We start from the raw sequence: 23,504 nt of genomic DNA, 5'->3' as shown, positions 1-23,504 counted from the left end.
ACTCATTCAACCAAACCAACGCAGGCAAGATGAAAAGCAATGCCGGCCGGGCCGCGCCGAATCTGTGTACCTTCTTGTATGTACATCGGTATAAGGGCAAGGTAAGTAAATTTTCGAGTTTATAATATATATATACCTCCTGAACATTTATTTATTATTTCATCTTTATCAAAAGCTTTGATAGAGGCTTCGGGTAAAGCATATTTATGAAATGTTGGCGATGGAACATGGAACATTGTAACATTTCAAATAACAGGCGTTGAACTAGCACCATTCTTAGTGCCCGTAAGGCCCGTCATACACGTTGCTCTGATTATCATAATTAAGATACTATTTTCCGTGCCTAGGTCTTAATCTGATAAATCAACTACAACCTGCCAAAATTAGAAAGACATACATCTACTGATAAAATCCAACCACAATACGTTACCTTTGTCGACATTTTACATGAATAATATCCCGATTCACTGATTTCTTGTTACCTAACATTAAATGTGACAATAGCACACCCTTAAAATGCATGCTCAACACTTGTCCTGTTTCGCTGTAAAATAACCTTTTTATACTTTTGATAACATCTTAACTGTTAATATATTTTCAGGTATTAAAAAGCTTTCAGAATAAAGTTGCGACACGGCAGGTATCGTGCTTTTCTTCGATAAGTTTTTCGATGTTGTCAATGGCAATTTCAGTGAACCTAAAAAAGGAAAATCTACCTAATCTAATGCGCTGTAACACCCAGATCACCGCACCACAAATTGTGGATAAAAAGCTTGAATGTTCTCAAAACTATGAAATATGCGACAAAAATGGATCTAAATTAAATCAAAAAAAGTTGGATCAAACTATTGAAGCTTTCCAAGTTATTTTGGGATCAAGAAGCAGAAATGAATTAGGTTGCCTCTAATTATTGTTTAAAACATAGTCAGGAAATAAATTGTTACATACTTGCTGTTAAGTTATTTTCACGGAAGTGCGCTTAAAGCGTCGCTGTATTTGCATGTGTCTTAGTTACTTGGAATGGAACGTATGTAAATAAGTAGGTACTTATAAATAATATATTGTACTTGATTCAACATAAGTTTTCATTTATTTATTCTGAAAAACTGATTTATGTAGTTTTCTAAGCAAATGGAAATTGGTACGACAAAGATTACTACATAAATCAGTTTCCAATATTAAAGTTGTTACATGTAGGTAAATAACCCATAAGTACGTGTGTGTGTGTGTGTGTGTGTGTGTGTGTGTGTGTGTGTGTGTGTGTGTGTGTGTGTGTGTGTACATGTGTGCGTGTTTACTGCATATACAGTCTCATTAGTTGAGAGCAGGACCGCTAGGGGCAGCACTAGTAGAGACGTGAACGTGAAATGTCCGAGAGTTTCTTATCTATTACAGTAATAACATATACTAATCTATGCCTTACATCATTTTCAACCGAAAAGCATTTTTTTAAATAGGGTTTAAAAAAAATGCGAATGTCCATTTTTTTGTCATTTCGATCCACCGTGCCCCGCCAAGGGGGAACCGGTCCCAATTTCTCGACTATACCTATATACCATTTTACTAAAACTAGGCGTCTTTGACCAACTCTATATAAGGGGGAGCAGGGGTTTTTCTTTAATATATGACATTTCAGTTTATTATTTTACACTAATTTTGAAATTACTTTAGGTGCTGTAATCCAGTAATTAAACCTTTTTTTTTGTTTTCCTTTCAGGTTGGGGACCTATGCCAGGATTACGATAAGTCATATGTACCTTAGGTATAGTTTAAGAAAAGCGTCACATACGGACAGACAACAGTACAGACAGATGGACTAAGCCTAGCTGTTTTCTTCCCAGCTGCGGAAACTTATCACATTAAATAAATTTGAATGCCGTTTTACCAAATATTTACCTACCTCTATTGACGCAATGGCTGGCACTTGTCAGAGACTTAGCAGGTGCATATTTAAAATATTTATGAACGTGGATGTATGAATCCATGTTGTGTTCATACGAGTAAGACCATCAAGTGTGCCGAATTGTTTTACTCATAACCGCAAAGTCCCTTAATATGAACAATGATAGATATAACTCCGTAATAGTCTCATGTTAGGGCTTATACAACAGGGGTAAGGGGTAGTTGGGTAGTGTTATACGGCGGGTGTGTAACAGGCAGATTAACAGGACAGCTCTTGACCATAGACTTACAGCAAAGATAGATATAACTCCGTAATAGATGGATACAGTCTAAGGAAAAAACGTGCCTCGAAAATGAAAATTTGATCCTCGATCAGATGGCGCCACTAGTTTTGGCCTACTCTCGTATAGAGGGCGTTGACGGTTTCGTTTGTTATTTATAATTTTAACGCATATCCGTTAAAGAACATGGGTCAAAATCATATAAAAATAATCAATGCAAATAAAAAAATCACATCCATATTTAAATACATTTTAACGTGTTTTTATAAATCTTCATTTTTAGTTTTAAAGTATGTCGATAGATGGCAGTGAATTTAGAGTGGTTACAAAATTTACTATGACAGTACTGCTCTATCTTATTATATATCCTCTTTGATATGAATATGTAGTCAAAATTGTAAAAAAACGGCCGCCATCTTGAAAACCTTCATTAGGGTTTTCTTGATCTAATCATGATGAAAATTTATATCTAAGGAATAAAGATATGACCGCCATAAATAAATGGCGGCCATCTTGAATTTATTCATTTTTAGGGTTCCGTGCAAAAAGGGTATAAACGGGACCCTATTACTAAGAATACGCTGTCCGTCTGTCTGTCACCAGGCTGTATCTCATGAACCGTACATATTTTCATGGACACATTTTCAATGATGTGTTTCTGTTGCCGCTATAACAACAAATACTAAAAAGTACGGAACCCTCGGTGGGCGAGTCCTACTCGCACTTGGCCGGTTTTTTTGTAAGTACCTACCGATACAAAAATGATGCCCTTTAACATAAATGAATCCACTCTATATAGTTTTTGGCGAATCGCGTATAATATATTGTTATTGGCAGTTAAATATTTTGCCCAATAAAGATTAAAAAAAACTTAAATGCGTCTATGCATTATACACGGTGTTACTTGAGACACTGAAAACCTGAGACACCCCAACAGTTTTTATTTATTTTGTACTCATCTAAGTATTTATTTTTTAATCCGATAAATATTTAAAAAAATATTAGTTGTTTAGCTTTCTTAACGATTATATTCGACTGGTAATTCTACACAAGATGCTTTGTCGTTTTAGTGACATCATAGAGTAACTTATACTAGAGCGGTACTGTCATAGTAAATTTTGTAACCCCAGTAAATTCACTGCCATCTGTCGACACACTTTAAAACTAAAAATGAAGATTTATAAAAATACGATAGAATGTATTTAAATATAGATAAATGATTTTTTTTATTTGCATTAATTATTTTTATGATTTTGACCCATGTTCTTTCACTGATATGCGTTAAAATTGTTAAATAACAAACGAAACCGTCAACGCCATCTATACGACTGTAGGCCAAAACTAGTAGCGCCCTCTGAACGAGAATCAAATTTTCTTGATTTTCGAGGCACGTTTTTTCCTTAGACTGTATCCATCTATTACGGAGTTATATCTATCTTTGGTGACATCAAACAATTGCTAGTTACGAGCGTAAACACTGTTACCAGACCATTTGCATACCTTACTGCAAGTGCAACGAGATAAGGTTTACCAATGGCCAGTTAAGGGTGTTGCTTATTGACAAATAACGTTTCAAATGCTAGTTATTGATATTGTTGTATTACAAACCTGTAGAATGGGCATGTAAAAAAAATAATAAAAAATAAAAAAATTACTCCCATTAAAACATAGCGCGATCGATTCTCCTATCGATTCTGAACAAACCGTTTTTAGGTTTTCAGTGGGTCATGAAACACCGTGTATATTGTACATAGGAATAATAATATTATCAAAAGTTGTTAAAGAATGTCTGTGGATTAGTGTTTGTGAAATTATAAATCAGTTAAATCACTAATGAGAGCGCGGTATCCGTGACATTCATACATCCACGTTTATGAAAGTAGTATTTATTTGTCTGTGTATTGTATTTTAAACACAGAGGTAATGACATAATTTACTATTTATTAGAAGTTGAAAGTTTCCTACGAAATATCTGCTTTTGCGTCTGAAAAGCCTTCCACTCCACCGATCTAATGCCCACAGGAGAGACGTGTCATAATTGCTGAATAAGGCCCTAATATTATTTAAGTACTATAAGTAGTTCAGTTGTCACGGAAGAAACACCAAATTCCACATCAGATACACACACAGCAGCACACAGCAGATTTATTTTGCTTTCAGAAAATGGAGTGCAAATTGTCAATTAGAGAGTTTTACAACGCTAAGAACGTTCTGGTGACCGGGGGTTGTGGGTTTATGGGCAAGGTGCTGGTCGAGAAGCTATTATACACCATCCCGGACATTGGGCGAGTGTACTTACTGTTGAGGCCCAAGAGGGGGAAGACTGTCCAACAGCGGCTGGAACATATGCTAAGTTCTCAGGTAAGACAAGAACATTCTGGTGACCGGGGTTTGTGGGTTGATGGGCAAGGTGTTGGTCTAGAAGTTGTTGTACACCATCCCGGACATTGGGCGGGCTGCTGAGGCCGAAGCGGGGGAAAGCACTGTGCAGTCTGTGCATCAGCGGCTGGAACATAATGCTTAGTTCTCAGGTAATGTACCTGAGAGGGTAATACACATTTTAGAAAAAGGACTCTGTGACAATAACCTCATTAGGTAACTTCTGATGAACCGTCTGACTTCAGGTGGAAAAATTTGAACTGTTGCACTTTTTTTAAGCAATTTTTCAACTTTACTCTTCAAACATCACAAAAAATGTTACAGATGTTTGACAGACTCAAACGTGATCAAAAAGGAGCTATCCAGAAAATTATACTAATACAAGGCGACGTTCTAAAAGATGACTTAGGTATATCTATTGAAGATATGAAGACCCTTTCGGAGGAAGTATCAGTGGTGTTCCATTTGGCAGCAACTTTAAAAATGGACGCAACACTAAAAGATAGTGTGGCGATGAATGCAGTTGGGACCCAGCGCGCCCTCAGCGTCGCCAGGAGGATCAAAAACCTTGCGATGTTTGTACATGTGTCGACAGCGTTCTGTTATCCTGACTATGATGTTTTAGAAGAAAAGGTGAGTTTCTTTTATGATCATTATAGGTAATCGATATTCGCAATTGCGTTTGTCTATGACGCATCCCTGCATATGACCTTCCCATAACAAAAACAACTAGGGCTTGGTACGTCCCGTCCTCGATGGGTAATGGCTATCCGATCAGTTTATCATTTAATAATGTTACTTACTTGTTTCATCTCAATCAGGGCATGAATCGAAATAGCATTGTCCACTTTTCAGTTTCATGATCCACCAGCAGACCCCCATGACGTCATCCGCCTTTGCGAATGGCTGGACGACAGGCAACTGTCCCTTCTCACGCCGTCCTTGCTGAGCAAGCACCCCAACTCATACACGTACACGAAGCGGCTAGCGGAGAGCTTGGTCTACGATGCCTATCCGGACATGCCTTGCGTTATTGCTAGGTCTTCGATCGGTATGTTATATCAGATTAATTTCGATTGAATCGATCTAACCCTAACTTGAAACTAAGACTTACTTCACAGGAGATTGATCCATCACACATCGTGAGTGAGAAGTTTAAAGTGTCCCAACTTCCCAAGTTCTCTTCCTAAACTCCACAGTAGCTTTTTAGGGTTCCGTACCCAAAGGGTAAAAACGGGACCCTATTACTGAGACTCCGCTGTCCGTCTGTCCGTCTGTCCGTCCGTCTGTCCGTCTGTCTGTCCGTCTGTCCGTCTGTCACCAGGCTGTATCTCATGAACCGTGATAGCTAGACAGTTGAAATTTTCACACATGATGTATTTTTGTTGCCGCTATAACAACAAATACTAAAAACAGAATAATATAAATATTGAAATGGGGCTCGCATACAACAAACGTGTTTTTTTTTTTGCTGTTTTTTTTCCGTAATGGTACGGAACCCTTCGTGCGCGAGTCCGACTCGCACTTGGCCGGTTTTTATTCAATCACCAGACAAAGGCATTAAAATTTTTAATGCAATATAAAATCTTTCCACTTCGGCCTTTCGCGTAATACTTACTTCGGGTTGTAAACAATTTACGCGCAAAAATATGTCTTCTCGGAGTCTATCTGTTCATCTGTCACAGACTTTTAATTTTCATTCGGGTGTCTAGTTATCTGCCACAGAGGATTTTGTAAATAACTGACAGGAAACTGAGATTTGTAATTGCTTAATAGGCCGGTATTTATTCCAGTTTGCCCCGCATACATCGACCCCATGCCCGGCTGGGTAGACAGCCTCAACGGGCCAGCGGGTCTGCTGCTAGCGGCTGGCAAAGGTGTCATCCGGACCATGCTCTGTGACGCCAGTATATATGCCCAAGTCATTCCTGTGGACGTGGCCATCAATGCCATGATAGCGCTCGTAATGATTGAGGCCACTAAGAAAAAGTTAGTAAAAGTTCAAGCTGTAATGGTCTTCATTATTATCATAATATCAGCCAAAATACGTCCATCCACTTCTGGGTGCTAAATTCCCCTGAGATAACAAGGTTGATTAGGGTTGAGATTTTGGGGACCCATATGTAGAATTGTAGATATAGTAGGACCCAGAAACTGAGTCAGGTTTTCCGTCATCGGCGTGTGTGCGCCATTAGATGCGGAACCCCAAGACGCAGGACTTTCAGCCATGCCCATGGTTAACCTTCATGGCCCTTTAAAGAAAATTCGTTAGGTTAGGATTACATACTCCAGAGTGGAGTATGTAATCCTAACCTACTCCAGAGTATTACATACTCCAGAGTGGAGTATGTAATCCTAACCTACATTATTTACACCCCTACCATCATCACCTTCCTCGCGTTGTCCCGGCATTTTGCCACGGCTCATGGAAGCCTGGGGTCCGCTTGGCAACTAATCCCAAGAATTGGCGTAGGCACTAGTTTTTACGAAAGCGACTGCCATCTGACCTTCCAACCCAGAGGGGAAATTAGGCCTTGTCGGGATTAGTCCGGTTTCCTCACGATGTTTTCCTTCACCGAAAAGCGCCTGGTATAAATATCAAACGATATTTCGTACATAAGTTCCGAAAAACTCATTGGTACGAGCCTGGGTTTGAACCCGCGACCTCCGGATTGCAAGTCGCACGCTCTTACCGCTAGGCCACCAGCGGTCTCTATATTACGTCGAAATGTAGGATTTACGGACCACATAGCAAGTATGAAAAAAAAAGTTATTGCGGACACTCGAAGAATTTCACAGAATAGTATCGTCTTCGGAACCATTTCCCTTCCGCGTTTAACAGGGGACCATAAACTACACGGGGTTTTCCATTTCCCAATGCACTATTATTTGTCTCGCTCACACTCAAGGAAACAACCATTCTCATCCTATCCCTCTCTACTTTGATGACCTACAATTGCCTGTTGCACTTCGATTTTAGAATAGGTTATAGCTATATGGAGTGACCTAGTGACATGCGCACTAATATTACGAGTACCCTTACCACGAATACCACGAGTTTGAATTGTAACTGCCATTATATTCCCTAACGACTGCGTACACGAACACACGGATTTCCAGTTAAACTTCGAAAACGCGAAGTGGTAAAAAAATGTGTGTTTTTGAAGTAAAACTTCTTTAGGCGCGAATAGAGGGTAACTCAGATTTTTTTCTGACAGAAGTAACGCTCAGTAGTGAACAGACACACAGTAGGACACACGTCAAAGTGCTAACATAGCGATAAACGTCAAAGAAGTTTTACTTCAATCGCGCGTAAAGATTGCACGCACACACTTTTTTTTTGCTCATTAATGTTGTAAATGTAATATTGGTAACTTATTGTTATTATGCAGTGAACTAACGTAAGTATGTGCAGCTAATGATAAATTAGTCTTAAAACGCGTTTAGCCATTCTTTTAGTGACCACTCGGCAATCCATCGTGGCTAAGGAATCAAATCAAATTAATTTATGTTTTTTTTTTTTTTAAGTAAGTAGTTACACAATCATCTACGGCCGCGAAAAACTCATGGTAAGGGTACATGTGACGCCATCTAGTGCATTCTGCCTATTCACGAAACGTTTTCTACACATATAAGCTAACGACAAATATAACTAGATCTCTAGATTTGTGACAACTATTCTAAATCAAAAGTCAAGGTATATTGGTTCTTCTTTAGCGAATTATTGGTATTCTTTTCTAATAGCTTGAGACGCATTCGAACACTAAAAATCTGATATTGATTTCAACTCGCAGTACTTTTCGCTCGCTCCAATTAAGTTCGAGTGAGATGCACTGCGAATGATTTTAAATCGGGAATATATTTTTAAGTTAAAACGCCACTACACGTAGGTAGGTAGTATGAATGGAAAGTTTTTAAAGCTTCTCTGTTTCATGTGTTCCCAATAAACGAGGAAGTAAAATGCCGCCTCAGTACTGTTCCACTTCCACTGTAGCCTAAGATGCTCTACTACTAGTGTGAGTAGCGGAAAGTTTGCAAATTTTCAAAAGAAATTCACAGGAAACAGGAAACTTTCAATTTCTATTCCCATACAAAATAACCCTTCCCATATAAAATATGAGAATGTATTCCATGTGGAAATTTCCCATTTTTTTTTCGGTTTGTTTATTTTTTAATAGGTATTTCAGTTAAAAGGCGTGGAAAGGATGTAAAGAGTTAGACCGAGGTAAGTCTGCAACGTTTTTGATAGCACACGCAGTGCGAGTGTTATTGATACGTCATAATTTCATAGAAGTTTGGCGTTTAAAATAACACTTTCACTGCGCACAGACCTGTCATTTTTTTGCTTACGCACACTGCGTGTGCTATCAAATCGTTACAGACTTATCTCGGTCTGACTAATCTACTTACAAATAGCACAATCAAACTAGGACAAAGGTCGAAAACTCTAGAACAGTCCTGAAATTTAGTATGTACCAATGTTAATAAAAGGGCCTGTTTTTATGCGCAGACTATCTGACGTTTGGGGACCTCGAGGAAGATCTCGACCTTTCTCCTAACTCGAGTCGTAGTATTTACTTATTCTGTGCTAAGACGCGAATCACACGAGACGTACGGAGCGTACAAACGATAAAGCTCTATTTTGCTAGGATATCCGTCATATTATAGCGGCCGCCTCCATACAATTAATTATTGAGGGGGTGCTTTTACAGCATCGACGAGATATTTGCAAATTAAACTGTTTTTACAAAATTATCTTATGTAACTTCTACACATGAATGATGACATTTTTATTACCTACTTCATCTGTCCTTTGTTTGTTTTTTGTTTGAATTGTATTTTTGGAATTTTATTTCTTGACATGTCCCGCTATTATTTATGTGCTAATACATAGTTTGTAAGATTTTTCTAACACAATATCATATTGTTATAGAAATAAATAAATGAAATGAATGAAATGAAATACTATCCATACATCCATTTTCATAAACGACGTAGTTAACTGTTTTCACCACTCCAAGATTTTACTTTTTGCCGACGACACTAAAATTTTTACTTTAGTTAAATCTATAGATGATTGTGTAAATTTACAAGAAGATTTAAACAGGTTGAATCTTTACTGTACAAGAAATTGTCTTGATCTCAATGTCGAGAAGTGCTGCTCGATTTCATTCTCTCGTAAGCGTAGCCCTATTCTTTTTGATTACCAGCTCAAGAACAAAAACCTGAATAGGGTTACTGAAGTAAGAGATCTTGGAGTTTATATTGATACTGAGGTCCAGCTCACTTCTCACATTAACAAAATTACGTCGAAAGCGTACAGAATGTTAGGCTTCATTTTCCGACAAGGTAAAGAATTCAGAGATCCACGAACCATCATTTTATTGTATAATGCCTTCGTTAGGTCAAATTTGGAATTCGCTTCAGTTGCTTGGAATCCTCAATATTCGGTACACATTGATCATATCGAAAGAATTCAAAAAAAATTTATTAAATGGATGCAATACAAGTTTAAATCTACTGTTGGTGATACTATTGCAAGTCTTAAGCTGCGTAGAGAACATCGAGATCAGATATTTCTGTTTAAATTATTAAATCATTCGATTGAGTCGCAGTATCTTATCAGTAATATCTCGTATAGATGCACTAATTCCCGAACTAGAACAAATGTTCTATTCGCAATTCCATTCTGTCGTACTAGATATGTAAAAAACTCGTATCTTGTTAGAGCGTGCTCAGCGTATAACTCTAAATATTCAAACCTCGATCTATTCAGTACGAAGCTTGGCAAATTTGTTTCTTAGTTAAAGAATGACGTTTAGTTATTTTTTGTTAAATTCTTAAATTTTCAAATTTTATTGTTTATTATTTTATTACTTTTCAAATTTTGTTGCATGCATGATGTTGTATTGATGTACTCTTATTTTTCTTTTTTTCTTTTTCTCTGTTTCCTAGAACGATTGAAATGTTATGTTATAATGTATTTTTACTCTAGTTCCCTTTGAGCATTTATGTTTTATTCCATTAGTGGAAACTGTTTTGGCTCATGTATTAGTCATAATATCTATATCCTGTATTATTGTAAGCTGTTTGTTTCCCAATAAAATAAAATAAAATAAATAAATAAAATATCCATCCATATTTAGCCGTATTATTTTGTATCGAGACGGCCGCTATATGACTGCACCAGCTAGGCATGGCTGCCTTAGCAGATGGAGATGAGAGGAAATGTGCGGGGGAATCAAGCTTGAAAACCACATCTCTTTTCCGCTCATCTCCGCCTCGTGGATAGGCAGACAAGCCGGCTATATTATTGCCAAACATTTATTTTTCAAATAAATACTTTGTATTAAAAATCTATGCTACCTATAGTACCTATGCACATTGTATCCTTAACGTAATACAATTGTTTCCAAGTGCCTATAAATTAAAAACTTACAAAATGCACTTTGCACGTGCACTGTAAAATGTTTATTCTACCAATGGTGGGGAATGCATTTTCCTTGCACCTTTACCAGGGTCGCATAAAACGACAATGATCTAAGTTAACAAAAGCATGGAAGGAAACCTAGATTGCATAATTATGGTAGACTGGTAGTGCAAACTTAAATCGTGTACCAAGTATATGGAGGCATGAGATCCTATTTTAGTATGTGCACGATTATGGTGCACGTCGGGCAGCTATGGGGGGGTCATTATTAATTACTTACAGCCGGTGAACTAGAATCTATACAAGTCTGACTAGAGTATACATATAGCGGAAGCCGCTCGACCCCAATTACAAAGAAAAACCGCAAATCGATGTACAGGTTAGCCGTTTGGCACACGCATACTAGAGGTCAAAACAGAATTTTTGACCGGCAGTTCCTAAAAAAAATTCCCGGGGCCAGTGGTAAAACATTATTTTTTTTGTATGGATTTTTTTTTCCAAAACCTATCGTGTGTGGTATTATACGAAAGGGCTTTTTGAGGCGATTCTAAAAATATATCACATTTCGGCCATTTTTTTAAAATTAAAACAAAAAGAATTTTCGAAACATACCAAGTTTAGGCTCCTCCAGATACGATATGGCTGTTTTTTTTGTACAATATACCACAAATGATACGTGATATCTTCATATCCAACCCCAAGAAAGCAATTTTGAAAATAATATCATTAACAATTTTTTTTTTATTTATCAATTTTACAAACTGACACAGTTCTACTACAATACCTATTTTACGAGACTTATGGAACTGTACTGCAGATACGGTACATATTAATCATAAAATGATACGTAATATCCATATATCGAACGGGAAATACCTCTTTAACCCTTTAACTGCGCCTTTTCATCAGTTGGTATAGTTTGTTTTGTTTTTGACACAAAATATCAAGATTCTATCCTTCAGATACGATATATGTACCTTACTGATTTTCTTTTGTACAATACCTATATACCATAAAATAATACGTAATATCTTGATATCTAACCCCAAGACGGCAATTTTGAAAATAATTTCATTAAGATTTTTTTATTTTTTATTTTTCGTGTGTATAATTTTTCAATATTACAATATATCAATAATTGAAAAATTAAAAAAAAATCTAAATGAAATTATTTTCAAAATTGCTCCCTTGGGGTTAGATAATAAGATATTACGTATCATTTGTGGTATATTGTACAAAGAAACTTTCATATAAAAAAAAATATGTTTACCACTCCCCCCCCCCCCGGGAATTTTTTTTAGGAACTGCGGGTCAAAAAAAATTGTTTTAACCTCTAGTATGCGTGTGCCAAACGGCTAACCTTTACATCGATTTGCGGTTTTTTAATTCGAACGGCTTACACTAATAGAACAGTCATCACGTGTATTGTCTTTTGTGACTAATTGTGACGCAAGCGACATAATAAAGTTATATTTTTTTTAAACATTGACATGTTTTCTTTGTCACTCGGTAATAATAGGGCCGACTTTTATTCTGCTGTCGATTTTTTGTGCAAAATTTTTAGAGCTTTGAATTTGGAACAATAAAAATGCTGAGTTACAAAAATTACATTCCTTTTTGTAACTCAGAGGAAGGTTTTAATAGACATACGGTGAAATGGCGCATATATTTTACAGAATAGGGAACTTTATCTATCCACTAAATATTACCTATTATCGAAATGTATGTATTTACCGAAAAAATCAAAAACAAAAAAGAAATAAGGCCCAATAAGGGGCCATTTATTTATACCTCCTTAGCAATATCCGCCTGAGTCTCAAAGCGTCGAATTTTCTTCTGCGTTTACTAGGACAGCATAATAGTTAAAATCTATACAAACTGAATTTTTAGGACTAGTGCCATCTAGGCTAGGCTTTTATTACCAATACCTGGGCATCAAAGTCAGCTATAGGGGTTCAAATCTATGTGAAAACTGAGCTATACTGAAGCAAAGCCTGAAACTATAAGCTTCATAAACTGATGTTTTCCTAGTAAACGCGGATGAAAAATTAGCCCCGATCATCCAGTATTGTTTTTTTTTTTAAGTATTATACCTATAATAAAAAACTTAACACATAAAAAACTCCGATCCGTCTTATACCTATTGGCAGTTCGATTTGCGAATTTGTGCGTATCACGTGTAAACACGAGGAAATCGGAATCTGAATAACACACAAATTTAGATTAAGACTATTTTAGTATTTTTATGAGTATAATTCAAAAAAAAAAACCCATATCATATCATACATATAAGGAAATACCGAATCCACTAGCAATGTTAACAAAGCGGACCTACCGCCTAGACAATTTCACCATTCATGACCACGTAAGAGAAATTGGAATCGTACATTAAGCTGTACCACACTGGTGCGGTGCGGCCATATGTGACTATGATTATGAGACTATGACTATAAAAAGTCCAGAAAGGGTGACTAAAAGCTCTTCAATACATTTTTATTTTATTTTACACTGCGTCACTAGGTTTAACGGGAGGAATATTAACTTCATGTTTTTTTTTAAACTAAACATGGTTGATAATAGTACAATTTTGATTATTTTATGATTTTTTTAACTTGACATGTTCTATTTTTGTTCATTCTACAATAATCCCGAAAACCTCCTCTAGATAAGTCTTGGGCACATGGTAACCCTACGCGCTCAACCATATACTCCATAGTCTATACACCATAGAGTACAGTGGGCACACTCTAATTATATCAGTGGCCACAGCGGCCACACAGATTGAGGCATAAGTGCTAACCGGGCTTTTGTCCGAGTTTTATTATGTAAGCTTGGTGGCCGCGTAATGTGCTGCGTTTTACTCAAAATAAGAACTACTGAACATAAATATAATTAATGTTTCATAACTATGCGAATACATAAAGTTACAGAAAATATACTTAGGTTAGGATGTAAGAGAATGCTAAAATAAACAAGTCAAATCTTATCTTTCGGCGTCCTAGGTTTGCTTAGTCAAAGGTTAAAAAGTTCCTTTCTTTGGACTAATCAACCAATTCTAAAAGCCAGCACCTTGGCACTGTCAGTCAACTCTTGAATATGAAACGTAAAGGACAATTGGAGTTATAAACTGACACACGGGGTTTGTCAACTATTAGTAAGGACCGATTTTTCAGTTACCATTTAACTCGTCCGATAACTATTCCAACGAATTACATTATAATCGTGTTCTCAATGGAATAAATCCTATCCGTTTTATTTACTTTAAATGACAATGACAAAATATGCACAGAAAAATAATCGCCTGCTTTCTTTAAATGCGGAAAAAAAAGTCGCAACACAGGAAATCTGTCTGTATACGGGACAGCCCGTGGAATGTTCCTTTACGGAGTTTACGGGTACGCAAAGTTTAGGTATTTGCTATATTTCCTATTCTGCGTTTACAGCATACCCTTGAGAAGCAGCCATCACACGGCCGTGTCTGGGACCACCAGGGGAGCATAGCGGTGCAGTCGTGATTGCTAACGTAGGCTGACGGCCCGACTCGAACTTAAAGATACGTCAAAAATTTGCTAAAGATACGACATGGATCGGATATGACAGTGTAAAAAGTGACGTTTCTTCAAACAAAAACGTCACTTTTGATACTGATATATTGACATATCCGATCCATAGCGTATTTTTAGAAATTTTTTGACGTATCTTAAAGTTCGAATCAGGCTGTGAACCACGGTAGGTATTTCCGGCCCTGTGGTCCGCCGGAAGACTTGGACTGCAACATTGTAATAGTTAGCAAGTTACATGACGTTAGGATCTGTTTACATACTAGGTCAGTTAAAACACAAATATTACTTTGCTAATCCGCGAAATAACGCGATGTTTACTTAACTGTCCCATCTTGAGGAGCAACGAGCAACCATCAATATGCGTTATCTGGGACCATCAGGGTGGCACAGCGGTGCAGTGCAGTAATTGAAAACATGGGCTAAACCACAGTATTAGATATAACCGGGCCCTATGGTCTTCCGTGGTCTGCTGGTAGACTAGGAGAGCAACATTGTAATAGATTTTACAACAGAGACAACACGGAAGGGCATCCGCTAGTTGGCAACTTGGCATAGAGTGGGCGCACGCACGCGGGTGCCATTGCAGGTAAAATCCGTTGTCATTTCACGAGATGGACCAGGGGCTTCGATTTTCCCTCTACAGTTCATTCTTGAGCGTTGGAGGGACTAACTGCTACCATTGTGATTTAAAGCAAAGGTGGTTTAAAGTAAATCATATATGAGTTATCAATTGAAGTCCGTGAGTAAGGTACTTGTTATTTGACAGATCTTGATAGAGACATTTAAAAACGCAAAATTTAACGATTTAATCTACTAATTTGAATATGATTCTAATAATACATATCTCTATCACACAGTACTAGTAAGAATTGAGCATAATTCGAATCGTTTTTTCGATCCATTTCAATTGGGTGCCTCTTAGCGCAGCGGGCGATTAGCGGTGGCTGTGTCGCTCCACTCATTACCGCACCATAATAGTGCGCTCAAACGCGCCGCGCGCTTTCATCTCGCCGCGGGTGCGGGCGCAGCGGCGGCGTGAGCGGGAGCCGCGGCGGGAGCGGGAGCTGTGGCGAGAGAGGGAGCGTTAGCGGAGGTTGTTTAGCTCACACTCAGTCACACGCACGGATCGTGCATTCCATGGCCCATTCCGTTGTACTCGTAGTCTTGTATTTTATACCTAATCGTACTCCAGGGGCAAGGGCAAGACTATGTGGCGAAATTGGTTTAATGTCCAAAAAATAATAATGTGGAAGTGGTTTATCCGAGGTATAAAAATCTACCTAAATGTATCATAGTTCTATTTTAGATTCGACCCGGGTGGGGTTTGTAACATGAGCAAATATTCAAACGGATAACAAAGATGGATATAACTCCGTAATAGATGGATACAGTCTAAGGAAAAAACGTGCCTCGAAAATCAAGAAAATTTGATTGTCGATCAAATGGCGCCACTACCTTTGGCCTACTCTCGTATTGATGGCAATATATAAATTAGGGATGTACCGACTAGTCGCCGACTAGTTGGAAATGCCGACTAATCGGCCACATTGCTAGTCGGCGATTAGTCGGCGACTAATCGGCCAAAATGGCCGATTAGTCGGCCTATTCTGAATTACAGAAAAACAGGACATAAACGATATAAACAGTCAATATTAATCAAATGTTAAATATCTATTTAGGATACATAATTATTATTTTCGCAATGTCGTCGCAGAGCGGATCATATTTTGTAGTTAGTTACAATTACGAAAGTAGGTAATAAATATGAATTTTACGTAATTTTATTTCTATTACTTGAGGTGTCTTTAATTAAGCTGCTAAGTAGGACCTACCAACCTCACAAAACGCGGGTCTATTAAAGAAATTCTATATTACTCAAGCCGCAGAGGAATTAATACTGTTATGAGTAATGGCGGAGCACAATGCTTCTACAGCCTATGGTCACTGGGAATGGGTTCTTGACTAGCCTCTCTTCGTATGAGAAATAAACCCCTGGGAAGATCCCCAACTAGGTGAACTGCTGATCGGGTCAAGATTACGGTTAATAAATAGTTGAATTGTTATTCCACACGACCAGTCGTTAAGTTTTACATCGGCAAGAAACATCTTTGAATTAGTAATTTGATAAATATCGCGACACAAATGGTTTTTGCGGAGTTAGACCAGCTAAAAAATAGTGAATTTTTATCGCGGTAGACCCGTTAATATCATTAAATATGTGTACAAAACGCGAGAGTTTAAAGTGTTACATAATAAGATAAAGCTATTGCAGTGATCATCCCTATGTAAACTTTTTAGAAAGTAATGATTACGGATTCGGCTGACTAGCCGACTAGTCGGCCGACTAGTCGGCCACCTGAGCGCCGATTAGTCGGCCAGTCGGCTAGTCGGCCAAATCACTAGTCGGTACATCACTAATATAAATACATTTTTTGATATTTTTATTTTTAGTTTTAATCGTGTGTCGATAGATGGCAGTGAATTTACTGTGGCTACAAAATGTACTATGAAAGTACCACCCCTATACCTATCCTATTATATCCTCTTTGCGGATAACAAACTGTTTGGTTACCCTCGAAAGTGAAGAAATTATCCAAAACCGATGGTTAAGTGCTAAGAAAAGTAGTAGTATGTAATACTTAATTATAGCTCGGTAGACATATTACGATATATTTTGGTTTATTTCGTATCGACGATATCTATAATAAGGTATGTATAAGATATCGTAAGATACCAAAATATATATTATAGCTTCGTGTGTGGACTCTGTCAAATAGTACGTAATAGTTATTTGTGCAACAAGAGAGGAAAGTTGGTTTTTCTTGCGAGTGTTTATTTTGAGTCCCGAGAAAGCGAAAGATTCTATAATTGAATCACGAGCGAAGCGAGTGATTCTAAGGTAGAATCTTGAGCGTAGCGAGGGACTCAAAAACACGAGATGTAAAATAACTTTGCTCTCGTGTTGCACACATAATTTTTCACCTCAGTAGTGAGAACATATTAAAGGTTAAAATGTATTTCGAATTACACAGAATAAACAGAAAATAAAAGTATTATAATATGTACGATACGATAAGATACGATACGATACGAGACCGGACCGGACCGGACCGGACCGGACCGGACCGGACCGGACCGGACCGGACCGGACCGGACCGGACCGGACCGGACCGTACCGGACCGGACCGTACCGTACCGTACCGGACCGGACCGTATCGTACCGTACCGGACCGTACCGTACCGTACCGTACCGTACCGTACCGTACCGTACCATAAAAAAATGTAATAAAAGTATGAAGTTCATGGCCTTCACTAAATTAAAAAGCTACATTGTTTCACTCCCTGGAGTGAGGAAAGTCGCACTTTCCTCACTCCAGGGAGTGACGAAAGTAGGCTTGTTCGAGCTGCTGAGGTGAAAAATATATCGTAAGCCTTTCTGCAACATATCTTTTGGTATATTATAGGTCCGTCTGTGACAGGCTTTAAAGCATGTAGACCGCTTCCGCTCTGACTCCCGCCGCGCCTATCACAACGCCCCTAACCAAAGCTTGATAATATGACGAAATTTCTCTCATTCCTCCATACATTTGAATTTAAACCGTACTCCTCATTCCTAGGGCCCATTACCATTATGTAACCAAGCCGGAGCGGTAATTGTTTTTATTCATTTATTACCACCATACAGAATAGTCGTAATGGCGAGTGGAACTTATCATCGTTGTGTTTTGTGTTATTGGAAGTTTTTGAGTTTATTGAGCCGATCGGTAGCTTTTTGGAATTGGGGATGGTTAATGAGTGTGGTTTGGTGTTGCTTGGGTATTGGTAGACTGACTGAACTTTTGGTACCTACATGTTAAGTAAAATATATTGGGTTTGGCAGCAAAGAAATTTAGTAACAAAATTTAGAAATTTCTTATTGCATTTATTTATTTTTTATTATTATTTTTTATTATTTATTATTTAGTAGTCTGTTTCTTAAACTTAGTTTCAAGTCTAAAGTACCTAATGTACCTATCTTACCTTATATTAAGTATAACTAAGATTAAGATTTAAGATAATTTAAGATAAATATGGTAAACTTTGTAATTAATGGAAGAGCGGAGCCAACCTGATCCTCCAAACAGGAACCTCCAAAAAGAGGTTGAAAATTTGTATGGAGATCAAACCTTTTTTTAAAGTATGGGACTTCAGTCTTTGTATAAAGGCATATATATTATTATAATACGAAAAAAGTAATTTAAGCGTTTTTAAATATTCATCTCCTAAAACGGTTAGTTTGAATCTATTACAAATGATTTGAAACTTCTTAGAAAGGCATTGTATAAGATAACGAAAAAAAAAGTTATTTCAACGTTCTTAGAAATTCAACCCCTTAAAAAGGGGGTTAAAAAGGGGATGTAATTTTATATGTGGTACGAGATTTCTTTTAAGCTAAGCAACTTGAAACTTGGTAAAAGGGTATTATAAGTATTTATGTTGAGGTTAGTTTTAATTAGTTTCCATGTTCCTACTCATATCTGTACTCCTAGCATGTAAGTGAATTGGTTTTAAACTGTAAACTTACATTGTTTCTAATAAATAAATAAATAAATAATATTAAAAAAGACGAAAACTGATTCCACTGTTTCTATTAATCGTTTGCATCTGGAGCGAACCTTTTTCTTAAATAAGTAGTGGACTTGAAAATCTTCTAAGAGGGTTGAGAGGGATTATATCGAGATTTTTTTTTTAGGTTAGGGGCTTGAAACTTCGTAGTTTGTGAAAGACAAATTTTCCTGCGTTGAATAAATTATTAAAAAATTATTAACCGTCCCTACTTAAATCTTTTGCTGCATAATGTTCTATGCTCATGTAAAATATATAACCACCAACATACAAATCCACGCGCACGAAGTCGCGGGCAACTGCTAGTTAATATATATCAATTAATCAATCAATCAAAATGATTTTTGATGATGATTTCAGGCAAAAATACCCATAGATAAAAATATAACATAACAGCGTCACATTAAAATTCAACTTAAAATACATAAAAAATTTGAATTACATTACAATACAATTATATTAAATATTAAATTAAATTAAATTAAAATTAAAATCAAATACCTATACATGTCATTTTGATTTAATTATTTTTTTAGCAATATTTTTTAGCCTTTGAGTCGCTACCCCCTATTCTATCCTCTGAGTAAAAGAGAAGGAAATAATATGAAGATATTATTACCGAAGCAGATCCTCAATGTAAATTATATATCGACTAAACTTCTCGGTCCGAAATTTAGTTGATTTTTAAATTACCTTATAAGCAACATGTTCTTTTAAAAGTATTTTGTGTTACAATAGGAGAAAGAAACAAGTCAGTTGTTCTAATAATAAAGGACCACCAGCTGAAATAAGCTTTAATTAGCGTCTCCATCTACCTATTGAAGGTTTATACAAAAGCGCGGCTAAAAAACTGTTTAACACTTACGAGACGAAGGTATTCGATATTGAGCTGTTTTTATTGCAGTATTAGACCACCGTTGAGAGTGCATAGGCTTTTAATATGTATCATCATAAATATGTATTATAATTATAGCACAAAGATCAAAATCTAGCTAGAACAGCTGAAAATAAATTTAAAAGTGGAAAAATTACTGCCTTGGGTGAGACTTGAACTCACGGCCTCTAGATCTATTCTAAGCTAAATGGCGTCGTTCGCAGACGTTTCTGCTTGTTAAAAATTAATTAAAACAGCTGAAATTTGGTATGTATGTTAATAATACAAAGTCCTGTTTTCATGACCTTCTGACATTTTTATTAACATACGTACCAAATTTCAGGATTGTTCCAGAGATTTCGAGTTTTGTCCTATTTCGATTGTGCTATTAAAGTAGGTGCTAGGTAGAGACTGTCTATGATAAGTTTGCCTGCCAAGTGCTCGAAGATAACGAGATTTTGATTGTAATAAGTAATAACAGGCTACGAGTTTGATTTGTAGGGCTAAGATGGTCGGCTCTTTATCATTTGTCACCATGCCTGTCACGTTCTAACAAATATGTAGGTGCGAAAGTGACGCATGGCATGACAGGTAATAAAAATGCGACCATGATACCGCTGCTGGATTTGTTAAGGATATGAACTGTCAGTGAGTGTCCCGTTTTAAAATAATTTTAATATGAACTGTCAGTGTCAATAGTGACATTATTCTCCCAGGAACGTTACCTTCACTTTTTAGGGTTCCGTACCCAAAGGGTAAAAACGAGACCCTATTACTAAGACTCCGCTGTCCGTCTGTCACCAGGCTGTATCTCATGAACCGTGACAGCTAGACAGTTAAAATTTTCACAGATGATGTATTTCTGTTACCGCTATAACAACAAATACTAAAAAGTACGAAAGTTACGGAACCCTCGTTGCGCGAGTCCGACTCGCACTTTTCCGTTTTTTTTTTCGTTCGCTGCACCTTCACTACTAGATCAGACTGATCAGATATAATGATGTGCTAATTGCTTTTCTTCTCTTCTTCTTGTATTTAAACCAATAGCAACAATAACTAGGGTTGCCACCTTTTTCCTATACACATATAGTATTTTTGTCAAAATATTAAAAAAACTAGAATTTACTGGGAAATTTGAGAAAAATAGGACGCCGATTTGAGATGAATTAAAAATCCAAGTCGCATACGATGCGATATTGGTGACATTTGTATACCCCATTCTTGAGTAATGAAAATATAGTATTTTTCGTACTATATTGTTTTTGTATAATATATAGTACAAGTGACTAAAATATAGTACGATACTATATAATATAGTATGGGTGGCAACCCTAACAATAACGCCTTGTAATCATTGTCCTAAAATTAGCATAGAATGCGTCGCGTCTACTATGAGTGCCGCTCTATCATTTAAGGCCGTTCCATCGTTTTGCCGCTGTCTTTGTCACAGTTCGCAAGAAAGAACGGGAAAGAACCTACGCGCCAAGTGTCAATTTTGATCGAATTTTGTCGGTTTTTATTTATTTTAAAAACGTTACCTTAAAATATCGAAATTCTAAAGCTATGAAATTACTATTTATGTTAAGATTGTTTTTTCTTCTTTTTTTGTTTATAGTATCACATAATAAATAATCGAGTAAAGTAGGATTAAAAGTCCGAGTTAGAGGTTACTTTGGGAATTAATTGTATCGAGCGAAGTGTCATAATTCGTGTATCGGAAGCTATGTTGTTAAATATAATATAGTCAAGAACTACATATATTTTTTCCACGCCTACGAATATCAACGCCTCTTAGAAAAACATGATCATATAAGGAGATTTTTCGCCTTCTGGCTCAGGGAACCGCCTTAAGAGGCAAAATACGTCTCATAAATCCTCTCCTAAACTCATACACTTTCATACACTGTCATAGGCGTCATGGCTAAAGACTTTCATAGACTTATTATGCCACCAAGGAGGAATTTTGGCCAAAGGGTGGTGGAATTTTGGCCAAAGGACCAAATGTGGAGTTGCGAAATGCATCGCAGTTTTGTGTTTTTTAGTTTTAAAATATATTATATAATAATATGTATATGTTTTAATAGTTAGTTAAGAGCAATAGTTGTCTGGAAGTAAAGATTTACATTTCATTTTATTTCAATTGGGACGGGTACAGCCGTGGCGAGGTGGCCTAGGGGTTCATGGCGTTAGCCGCGATAGCTAAAGACGCCGGTTCGAATCCGGCCTTCATCACTGGAGGGCTTCGTCACGTTTTCTTTAATATATGACATCTATTACAGTTTTTTACACATAGGTATGCAAACATTTTTTTTTGACAAATGTAGGTGTAATACTTGTAGAGTTCGACGTGTGACAAATTGTGGAACTGCAATGACACTTTAACTGCAACTTTTATCATGATATCCATCATATTTTATAGTAATTTTGATGTTTATGATGGTCTTGCGCAAAGTTAGCTGGGTCCGAGTCTAAGAGCCACCTGAACTGGCGTCTCCCGAGCGTTAGCGTCTAGTCAACTCTCAGACATTTTATTAATTTTATTAAATAGCAAGACCGTGTCGTTATGCGAAAAACGGCCCGAGTGAGAGATGACTTAAACGAAGTTTATCCCTTTCTTTCACGTGAAAAATTACAAACATATATATAACTACTATACTAAACTATATATATACTGGTCATGTTGTTAGAAAAGGACACACTCACTGGGACCGCTTCTTGTATATAGCTTTGCTCAACCTTAATATAGTATGTAGCTAAATACAATTCAAATATGGTTAGTTAAAAATCTTCAGTACACGGTCTTGCTATAAAATAAAATGTCTGGCTGCTCGGCGCAACGTTTGGCGCAACTGCGCAGCGGCGTCATTTTCCATAGCTCTGGGTGCGTAGCCAACGTGCAATCGTTAATGCTCCGTAGCGGACGAAACGCAACTGGCACTGTCTCATTAGTGTGGAAGAGTAATAGAGATGCCTACGATACGCTACGGAGCGTTAACGATTGGCACGTTTGCTACTCGCCCTGACTAGACGCGGACGCACAAAAGACGCTAGTGTGGGCTGGCCCTTAAAAGATTTAGCATAGAATGCGTAAGCAACACCGCTCTATCATTTCACAGGCAGCTTATAATGGCTATATAATGCGGCGTATATTAACTCGATCAAATTAAGTCGTTCTTATATTAATTAGAAGATAATCTTTTTCTCATTCCGGTTTTTTATGGCGGTGAGGCGGGGTCCAGTTTTTTGCGCATGGTGTTTACCGTGCGTTGATATTTACCATGTTTACCACTTTTTCATCTTGTCTGTTTAGACAAGATGAAAATTAAGACTGGTTTTAGCGCAGCTTAGCTGGCGACATACTTAATTTAATACGTTGCATTTAAAACGTTTAAACGTTTTGATGGAACCACCAAAAAACCCATCCCATTGCATCCCTAAGCGATCTTTGACCCCCGCTTACGTTAAAACGC

The 23,504-nt window shown here is 37.1% G+C and overlaps 1 protein-coding gene across 1 annotated transcript; it reads left to right on the top strand.

Annotated features, from left to right (window-relative positions):
- The first annotated feature begins 4,346 nt into the window (after nucleotides 1-4,346).
- LOC134750613 (putative fatty acyl-CoA reductase CG5065) lies at nucleotides 4,347-6,634 on the top strand. Its single transcript, XM_063685820.1, has 4 exons — nucleotides 4,347-4,544; nucleotides 4,887-5,195; nucleotides 5,418-5,613; nucleotides 6,356-6,634. Exons 1-4 carry the CDS (start codon nucleotides 4,347-4,349, stop codon nucleotides 6,631-6,633), a joined length of 981 nt encoding a protein of 326 aa, XP_063541890.1. The 3' UTR covers nucleotide 6,634.
- The last annotated feature ends 16,870 nt before the right edge of the window (nucleotides 6,635-23,504 follow it).

This window comes from Cydia strobilella, chromosome 20 (assembly GCF_947568885.1).
Source record: "Cydia strobilella chromosome 20, ilCydStro3.1, whole genome shotgun sequence".
Classification (NCBI taxonomy): domain Eukaryota; kingdom Metazoa; phylum Arthropoda; class Insecta; order Lepidoptera; family Tortricidae; genus Cydia; species Cydia strobilella.
Note: the sequence above shows the minus strand (reverse complement) of the source record. Positions and strands in the feature narration are given on the sequence as shown.

Coding starts and splice junctions, on each gene's coding strand:
- LOC134750613 (XM_063685820.1), top strand. CDS start 4,347: ATGGAGTGCAAATTGTCAATTAGAGAGTTTTACAACGCTAAGAACGTT. Junction 5,196..5,417: donor ATGATGTTTTAGAAGAAAAG/GTGAGTTTCTTT, acceptor TCCACTTTTCAG/TTTCATGATCCACCAGCAGA. Junction 5,614..6,355: donor TATTGCTAGGTCTTCGATCG/GTATGTTATATC, acceptor TATTTATTCCAG/TTTGCCCCGCATACATCGAC.